At 38.2% G+C, this 9676-nt stretch overlaps 1 protein-coding gene across 1 annotated transcript; it reads right to left on the bottom strand.

The window, feature by feature from the left end:
- Positions 1-4820: 4820 nt before the first annotated feature.
- barx1 (BARX homeobox 1) lies at positions 4821-8172 on the bottom strand. The gene is made up of 4 exons (XM_026166456.1): positions 7539-8172; positions 6177-6456; positions 5628-5712; positions 4821-5350 (listed from the first exon to the last, which is right to left on the bottom strand). The coding sequence occupies exons 1-4, from the start codon at positions 7738-7740 to the stop codon at positions 5186-5188; spliced, it is 732 nt and encodes a 243-aa protein (XP_026022241.1). The 5' UTR covers positions 7741-8172; the 3' UTR covers positions 4821-5185.
- Positions 8173-9676: the final 1504 nt, after the last annotated feature.

The following is a 9676-nucleotide window of genomic DNA, read 5'->3' as shown; positions in this document are numbered from 1 at the left end:
CCATCTCTTTCAAAGAAAAATGAATAAAGAGAGTTTATTAAGCCTTAGAGGCATCAACAGACTGAAACTAATACACTAACTAATAATATTAAGAACAAGCTTTCACAGTTACACTTGCACAGTTATTTCATCCATCCATAAATTCAGTATGTGGGTCTTTTTCGACGTAATGAGACTTCCATACTGCAATGCATCCATGAAGAAATGGGCTTGCCTATAATAATGGCACTTGGGTTACTGATTAATGTATCCTCTCATTAATAACACAAGGCCTTTGAAATGTAAAGCAATGGCAAGTTTATATTTGAAGGGAGGATTCAAAAAATTCCTCACTGTGAGAGTAAGAGCTCCACAGCGAACAAGTCTGCACTCTGTGAATAAAAGCCCTCACAATAAGTCTTCCTCCTCCCCGTCACCAGGCCAGCGGAGATTTGAAAAGTTTGACTTTCTTGCTCTACGTTGTCAAATCAGTGAGTTATAGAGTAAATAAATGTGTCTGTAAACAGTGGCACCCTTCTAAAAATTCTCCACTGCAACTCCAGGAGGTGTGATGCTGCACACCGACGGCTGCACGTAGCGTCTGCGCCACGCTCCGTAAACTTACAGAAACAAAGGCAGGCTCGGAGGGGTGGCCACTGCGGAGGAGAGCCTTAAGTGTAATGTGTGTTGATATGAGCTCTGGGGATTCTGGAACTGCTAAACATGTTCGTGTTTTTTATCTTAACTGGGAGATTCAGACCTTTAATTTTCACATTGACGACAGGGTGTAAGACACATTTCCTTTGAAGTAAACGAGCTCGACTTTTGGGCTTTGTTCTTCTGTTTACAGCAATTTCTACACACACACACACACACACACACACACACACACACACACACACACACACACACACACACACACACGAGCCACTGGTGTTTGCAACATTATGATCCAGCTGCTTATTGATCCCACGCTCTTCCAAGGGCAACATTTCAAGGTCATCAGGCCCAGAGAGTTTTTGTGGAAGTTGGCTTAAAAACAGGAGCAGGCATATAAAAATAGGTCAAATTGCAAACTTGACCTATTTTTATACATTTTTATAAATATTTGTATAAATGTTTATAAATTGACCTTTTATTCTGGTTGTTTGAACTGCTTTTGTTGTCGTTGCTTTTTGTTTTTTAACAAACTGTTTGATCAAGTTGCAGTTTTGCGTATGCTTTCTGATGCAAGCCATACTTTTAGACAGTGGTTTAAACTGTCCAAGTGGGGGCTGATGAGTTGTGATTGGCTGATTTTGATCTGTATTTGTATTGAAAAAACATTTTTTTTCAAATGGTGTCAGTGTCTCTCTAATATACCTGTTATATATATTTTTTAAAATATAAGCATATATATGTTGCTACAGTACATTGTGTGTTGTCTTTGTTTAATGAGTTTCCAAAGAAGGAAAAGTGTAGCACTTCCAGGCGCACTGACACTGCTTCATCATGACAGTAATTTATCTCACTGCATTTGATTCTTGACAAATGTCTTAAACTCAAGACTGGAGAACAAACAGATGTGCATCTAATCTAATGAAATCTAATGAAATAAAACACTTATCCAGCATAAAATATTATTGTGCTGTGGAGTCACTTGTTAGGCACCAGTAAAACCTGCAGCTGTATCTATTTTGTTCATTTACACACTCAATTGGCCGTTTTATAGCGTAATGAAAAGCATGAATATAAGCGTAATAAATTCAGCTAAAGTGTGAGCTGTTGTCAAATAAAATTCATGCCATCTATTATTTTTAATGTTATTTTAGACCTCTTTTAGTGTTAGTGTTAGTGTTAGTATTATTTGCTTTTACCATAAAAATAAATGCTACCATTCATGCTCCAATGATAAGCCACATCGACAAATATTTCTTCTACTTCTTTGTTTTAAAGTTTTGAATAGAATTGAAAAACAGACTCCTTATAAACGTACACTTTCACTATCTGTGGTCTCAGATCTGTCCCTCTGGCAAAAGATGTGAGACCCAGAATATGTGAAATACTAAAAGTTTTAAAAGTCATTTTCCAGCATTTTCAGTGTAAAACCATTCAAGAGTGTGTGTGCGTTTCATGTCTGTAATGTATGTTTATATAAAGTGCTAAAAGTCTATTCTTCTATTTAAGTCATTAACTACTGTTTTGTGATAATTACATGGGAAGTTGTTAAGCAAATTAAAATGAGGTGTATTAAAAAAAAGATATTGTAGCTGCAATGGCCTCTGAAGAAACCACACATTTTATCCTGTTTAATGGTATTGTTTAAATAACTAGGCCTGGAGTATTCCTGCTGCATACTAATAGAATTATGAGTCTGAGTCTAAACAGTGCTGGATTTTCCAAGGATAAATGTGAGCTTCCCTGTGAGATACTATTAGAATATTTCCAGAAAATAAAAATATGATATACCCTAACAGCGTTATCATAACACACGCAAAAACAGATCAAATAAAGTACCCTTTCATCCACGCTGTCAGGCAAATCTGAATAGGATTTTTTTAAAATCCATTTAATAACATCAGAGCAAACAGTGTTGTGTATTTTTTCCATTCCAAAGTAGATTATTTAATATCCACTGTTTATGGTGCAAAAGAAGTTACAATTATTTATGCAGATATATAGATATGGATATAGATACAAAGATATAAGCTTACTGTAGGATTTATTCAGTAGGATTTATATATTTAACTCGTAATGTTTGTTATTTCTATTTGCTTAGCTATTTCAGCTAGGCCACATTTCTACCACTCTTCTTTGTTTCTTTATCCATTACTTTTACCTGTTCATCTACTACATTTAGCTGCTTCCTACAGCTGTTATTTTACACTGATTACTTTTAGCTAACCACCCAGCTAATAGTATTACTTAAATGTGCCTGTTGTGCTGTTTTCCACATTCGCTTTGTCTTTTTTCTATTTAGGAAACCTTTGAACTATAACTTTGAGTCAAAAAATTGAACCTGATTTATTATTAATAATAATATGAAAATACTGTTTTTTATACTCATGTAGCATTTGTATTTAGAGGCAGTGAAGCTTTGAGACGCCACAGTTCTAATGATGAGAGTGATGAGAGAGCCCGCGTTTGTGATGATGCACCGATGCCTGAGAGTGTTTAATGCGAGGAGCCCGACGAATTTCCGGCGGAATTCTCAATTCCAACTCAGCATTTATTTTTATTAAAGACGCAATTCAGCGTTTGTTTTTCTCAAGTTGATCAGCTGAAAAAGCTAGAAATGCATAGAAATGTATGGCTTTAATGAACATTTAATTTAATTTAATGAACATTTAGAAAATACGGGATTAGGCCCCCGACGTGACAGCAACACAACAAAGAAGAAAAGAAGAAAAACGTATTCGAAATAGTTCGCCGATCAGCTACGCGTTAAAGTAATAATGTGTTCAGCAGGATAGCTTTTTAATGAAAGCTATCCTCATCTATCTATCTATATATATCTATATCTATATATATATATATATATATCTATATCTATATATATATATATATATATATATATGGATTTATTTAATAGTAAAGCTATCCTCATCTATCTATATATATATCTATATATATATATAGATATATATATAGATAGATGAGGATAGCTTTTTAATGAAAGCTATCCTCATCTATCTATATATATATATAGATATATATATAGATAGATGAGGATAGCTTTTTAATGAAAGCTATCCTCATCTATCTATATATCTATCTATCTATCTATCTATCTATCTATCTATCTATCTATCTATCTATCTATATCTATATCTATCTATCTATATCTATATCTATATCTATATCTATATATATATATATATATATATATATATATATATATATATATATATATATCTATCTATATATATATATATATATAGATAGATAGATAGATAGATGAGGATAGCTTTCATTAAAAAGCTATCCTCATCTATCTATATATATATATATATAGATAGATGAGGATAGCTTTACTATTAAATAAATCCATATATATATATATATATATATATATATATATATATATATATATATATATATATATATATATATATATATATATATATATATATATATATATATATATATATATATGAGGTCTGCGAGTAAAGAGAGTAACAGAAGACATATTCCGGCATTTTTATTTGATGTATTTACTTTTTACTAGTAAACCTTTATCTGTTCACTGTTATCGTTCAGCTTTGGTTTACTGAGATCAGAATTTCGTTTTATTGCCACAGAGGCGTTAAGGGAAAACTGTCTTTAATAACAAGCTAAAGAAATAATCTTCTCACCTCATGTTTTCATTATTATTATTATTATTATTATTATTATTATTATTGTTATTATTATTTCGCAGTGGTTCTTCCTGTGCAGTCCAGATCTGTCAAGTTATTACCTTTTATATATTCTGATTAACATGTTCACGATAAATTCAAGCTAACGATACTGTAACATATTCTCCTGCATTCGCATTCACCTAAATGGCCCTGATATGTGAAAGGAGACCTATTTTGTATTCTCACCCCCCCAAAACTCCTCATTAAATAAATCCATATTTTTATTTCGATTAAGAAAGAGAAGCCCTAATGCTGCTACATGGAATCATGACATTACCACAGCAGGACACGCAGGTCAACAGCAACTAGTCCTAAACCTGAGCGCCTTTACGCCCCCGTGTCTCTGTTATCTGGAGCCTGGTGAATCGCTGCGAACTTGTCTGAATGTGCAGATATGTATCCATGTTAGGCGCGTGTGAACAGGGCCGCGCGGGGCCGGTGACGACACGCTTATCTTTAACCATGCCCCCTTTGCAATAAACGGAGAAGAGCCTTAGTGAAAATATATTTAATAATTAATCAAATGCAAAGTTACACAAAGGGAATGCAGGACAGATAAGTGAGAGCTGATCCTTAGAATATAAAGAGTTAGACCTACTGCAAATATTTGAGTCCCCTCCTCAACAGCAGCATCACGAGGGAATGCCACAAAAACGCCGGGCTGCTGGAGGATGTCGCCTCGTGCACGTTAGGTTTCTGTAGGGCTTTTTTTTCTTTTTCTTTTTTTCTTTTCTTTTTTTGCACCAGGTGGCCGTACGGTCCAGCAAAAAATCCCCCTTTTTTCAGGCACTCTGAGCGTCCCACAGGTTCATAGATAAAGAGGCTGGTCATTCCTCCTGAGCGTTCTCTAAGTGGGAGCTGGAGCCATCGGGCCGGTCAGCCTCTGCGGTGGATCGCTCCTGCTCAGAGAGCTGCTCGCTGCTGGGGATGGAGTTCTTCTTAGGGCGACCTTTGGGCTTGGTCGGGGACTCCAGGCCGCCGCCCTGCAGCACCTGCGGGAGAAACTCGGTTTTAGCCTCAGAGTACAGACGGTGACTCATACATGCGATTTGGCGTCCTTAACAAAGTTGCACACCAACATATTCAATGCAGGACCCCCCCCCCCCCCCCCCCCCCCCAAAAAAAAATAAAAAATAATACTGCTGAATTTATTCCGCTGAACTGCATTTCCCATCAGGATAAGTTGATAGAATGGAACGCAGAAGCATCTCTTTACTTTTGCGTTGAGCTTGCATGTTAAACAGACTGTATTAAGTCCAGCCAACTTACAATTTTCTTCCATTTCATCCTCCTGTTCTGGTACCATGTTTTCACTTGGAGCTGACTCAGACCGAGAGACTCTGCGAGATCTATTCTGTAAGACACAAAATCAAACATATCATTAGAAGAAGAAGAAAGCAGTGTGGACCACACTTCCAAAGACCTCATCAAGTCACCAGGATAATAATGAGGTTTTATTGCTACCTGTTGCAGCTTGTAATAGCCTCATTTCGCTTTAGCTTTCTAAAGGTGGAACGACCCAGATCAAATGGAAGCTCTCACCACCGGCCACCGTGAAAGCGCTCAGGTGTGGTTTGAGCAGCCAGGTTAACGCAGCAGTTTTAGATTAAAAGCTGGACGAGGTTCGTTCGTTTAAACACACACTCAGTGTTTCAATGCAAATAGGAAACAGATAATAAAGACATGAATTAGTGATGTGAGAGAAGTTTTGCAGTGCTGTGAAGCAGTCTGCAGGTTACAGGCTGGAATAAATCCTACAGTAAGTCCCGGGAAAGCAGCTGTCTTTATCGCCATTATCCTCGGCGGTTTCCTGCGCACCTGTCGGGTGTAGAAAGGTACTTCTGCTTCTCGAATCGTTTCTCCAGGCCCATCAGCTGCAGCTCGGTGAACACGGTGCGGCTGCGGCGGCCCTTCTTGGTCTTGCTGCCTGCGTCGGCTCCGTGCTCCAGCTTCCCGCGGAGGTGGAGGTCCAGCGGCAGGTGGTGGGACGCTGCGCCTACCTGAAGGCCCGGGGCCGCGGACAGGAGCGGGGAGCCCAGCGAGCAGGACAGCGGGGACATGGGGAACTTTAGGAGGCTCGTCTGGTCGGCTTTAAGCACTGTGAACATGGCCGGGAAAGGAAACAACATATTACCCACGGCAATGAGGAGCAGATTTCAAAACGAGTTGGTTTTATTTACTCGATGTTTTCGAGGAGTGGGGACCCAAGGGGGGAACAACGGCGTAAACTACAAGTGGACCTTTAAAATCGATTCCCTGATCGTTTAAGGTGGGCAGCTCTCGGAGGCTAAATGAGTTCCCCGCAAACGAAAAGTCGTTTTAATATCGTGTGTTTTCTGCAGAGGACGCATGTGACAGCACGCACACGCTGGAGCAGATTTCAAAGCGCTGCTGCCACACGGACAGAAAAGCATGAATGACGTAGATACGATTAAGTTCTACTTATTTCTGATACCAAACATTATAAGCGTGGAAGGTTAGAATAAGGCGTCAGTATTATTGTGTTATTGTCGTTAGACATGTTTTCAAAGGTTAAAGGTCACATGATGTGAACATTAAACGAAACAAAGCACAGCTTCAAGCTTTAAAATTGGAGTAGCTACAGTGAATATTAAAGAGGCCTGAAATTATTATTAATAATCGGGAAAGGAAATTAGTCTTTCTCGTTCTGTGACTCGAATTGGAAAAAAGGCAAATGCAGTTCTACCCTAAACTACTACTACTATTATTATTATTATTATTATTATTATTATTATTATTATTATTATTATTATTATTATTATTATTATTTCTAGATATTGATCCATCATATTTAGATACCGTCACCGAGCGCTCATCAAAAGAAGAGCTAAGATTAACATGAATCTCATCGGTGATCCACGCTTTAACTCATTTAAGCTTCTAATATGTTTTTGTTATATTCTGTTTCTTAATCAGATAAAACCCATTATTTAAAAACTTTACAGTAATTCATTTTCATAATGCGCCTGCCTTTTTCTTGTTTACAGTGTTACTTAAAAACAGCGATAAGAAAGGAAACATTTCCCCCATGCCTACATTTGTAATTAAATGTGAAATCCCCTTTGAATATTTCGCTATTGTATTAAATATTAATGCGTGTATTATCCCGGTGTGTTTTTTCCACACCGCTATGAAAGACTCATCCATCTTTTGCCTTACCCAGTTGGTTATGGAAAGGCCGCGCAGAGAGTAGAGCTTGTACTCCGAATTTAAGCAGCTCCCCGGCCGGAGCCGAAACTTTGTGCTCCGGGTGATCTGTGAGGATCTCCTCTATCATGAAACTCCTGTAGCGATGAGTTCTGTGGTCTGCATGAACATCCGGAGGATAGTAATGCGCCCCCATGTCCAAAGGATGCTGCATAATCTGGCTGTCGGTCACCGGAGCGCGTTTACCCGATTATCACTCCCTTTCAGTGGCCCAAGCCGGAACTCATATTCCCTCTGTTGCGCTGCTGTAGTCCGAAGATCAACGCTGTGGGCAAAGTTATCCTCAGATTTAGGATCAAGGCAAGTATTGAGTACAGGTTGCCGACTTTTTCTGTGCGCCTGCGGCTCCTGGTTTCTTTTTTTTCTCTTTTCTTTCTTTGTGTTTGTTTTTTCTTACGCTCTACTTCTGTCCAGATTTGATCCCATGTGGAGCAGAAATCTGGAACCGAAAGCAAAACTTTGACCCAAAACTCCCAAATCCTGCCGCGTTCATGCCCGGTCCCTGCGTGTGAAGCGCGGAGCTATTTGTCAGGAGCGGAGCTCGTCACCTTGGCAGTGAGTTGAGGAATAAGCTTCGGATTTTAAGAGTCTCGTCATAGCTCCACCTCTTCTCGGGGTTTGTGTGCTGTCTGCCTTTGCTGACCCAAAGTTACATGCAAAGCCACACTTGTCCTGCATGGATTTATGCAAAAGGGAAGAAAATAAGGACCTGAGAGGACGGGCCTGCAAGTGACTTTTATATGTTATTAAAGTCACGAGCCTGGAGACTTGGAGCAGTTAGTGTGATACTGCAAAATGGAACACAGGGAACAAATGTTTGATATGTGATACTTTTTCAGAATGTGATATACTTTTTTATTCATAAGCAATCTGTTGTTGGTTATTACCCATATTAGGCCATTGCATTAAAATGCATTCATTTCGCCTGTAACGCTGTTGCCAATAAATAATCAATAAATGAAGCCCATCCCCTTTTCTCTACTGCTGTGTTCCTTTATATGGTGCAATGAATGTAAAACAAAATATTACCGCAGATATGATTCAAAATCATTGCTGTCTCACCGCTGAGGTAGTTCCCTGCTTTAGGTGAAACATCTCCGGCATCTTCACTTTTCACTATTTTTTCTCTGAAATTGTGAAAACCCTCCCACAGGACAGCTTCAGCGGCTTTGAAAGCCGCTTGGTCGCACTGTGTTTTAATCTAGAGAGCGGTAGAAGTAAAGGACAGTGATTCACACAATATTTGTTTTAAGTTAAAGAGCAGTGGATAGTAGCTAATGGATCATACCACTGTGAGGCATAGGAAGGGGAGTTTTCCAAAACGTAAACATGTGTTTTTATTATTATTATCATTATTATTATTAATAATAATTCATTTATATTTATTATATATTTTAACATTATATAATTCTATTTACTCTGATGCCTAAAGATGAGGAGAACAAAAGGATGATTTTTATATCTGGAAAGTTTTTAAGTGAAACAGCTATGAAAATTATTTTTACAGATTTTATTTCTCTCTCTCTTTAAATAAATACGTAAACAGGTCTAAACAGAAAATCTAAACACCATCTATACACCACCACAACAAAAGAAATGACCAGGAAGTAACAATAAGGGCATGTTGAATATCCAATAATCTGCAAAAGGTTTTAACCACTTGTTGGTTTCAGTTCGCATTCTTAAATCCACAGTCTCTGGGACTCTATTAAGCACTTTGTGCAGCCACATGGCTGTGAATGATAATTCCTGAGAGCTCTGCTCGATGTGCAAGAAGACACCGGGTCAGAAGAATAGTGCTCTGTGTCCTCACAGATCCTTGTACCTGTCAAATAGACTCTGTGTGGCAGCGTACAGATGAGAGCTGATGCTATTTGGTAAAGTATGATAATGATTCAGCTCTGCACACTGCAGGTTGTTGGGTAACAACCTCCCCCTGGTGGTCATTTCGGAGATTGCAGATTATGCTCCTTGATAACGTTTCTGCAGTAAAAATCAAGAAAAAATACATATACTGCCTTTAGATGCTTCTACTGCTGCCCTCCATAATCACGTACACAGGTTTTGCTTTCCTCACCTTGTATGTTTTC

The sequence above is a fragment of the Astatotilapia calliptera genome, chromosome 5 (genome assembly GCF_900246225.1).
Source record: "Astatotilapia calliptera chromosome 5, fAstCal1.2, whole genome shotgun sequence".
NCBI lineage: Eukaryota > Metazoa > Chordata > Actinopteri > Cichliformes > Cichlidae > Astatotilapia > Astatotilapia calliptera.
Note: the sequence above shows the minus strand (reverse complement) of the source record. Positions and strands in the feature narration are given on the sequence as shown.

Bases quoted from the DNA above. Each gene is read 5' to 3' on its own strand.
- barx1 (XM_026166456.1), bottom strand. From the start codon at position 7,740: ATGCAGCATCCTTTGGACATGGGGGCGCATTACTATCCTCCGGATGTT. The intron at 6,457-7,538 runs GTAAGGCAAAAG...CCATGTTCACAG, and splicing joins GCCTTTCCATAACCAACTGG to TGCTTAAAGCCGACCAGACG. The intron at 5,351-5,627 runs GTAAGTTGGCTG...TTTCTCCCGCAG, and splicing joins GGATGAAATGGAAGAAAATT to GTGCTGCAGGGCGGCGGCCT.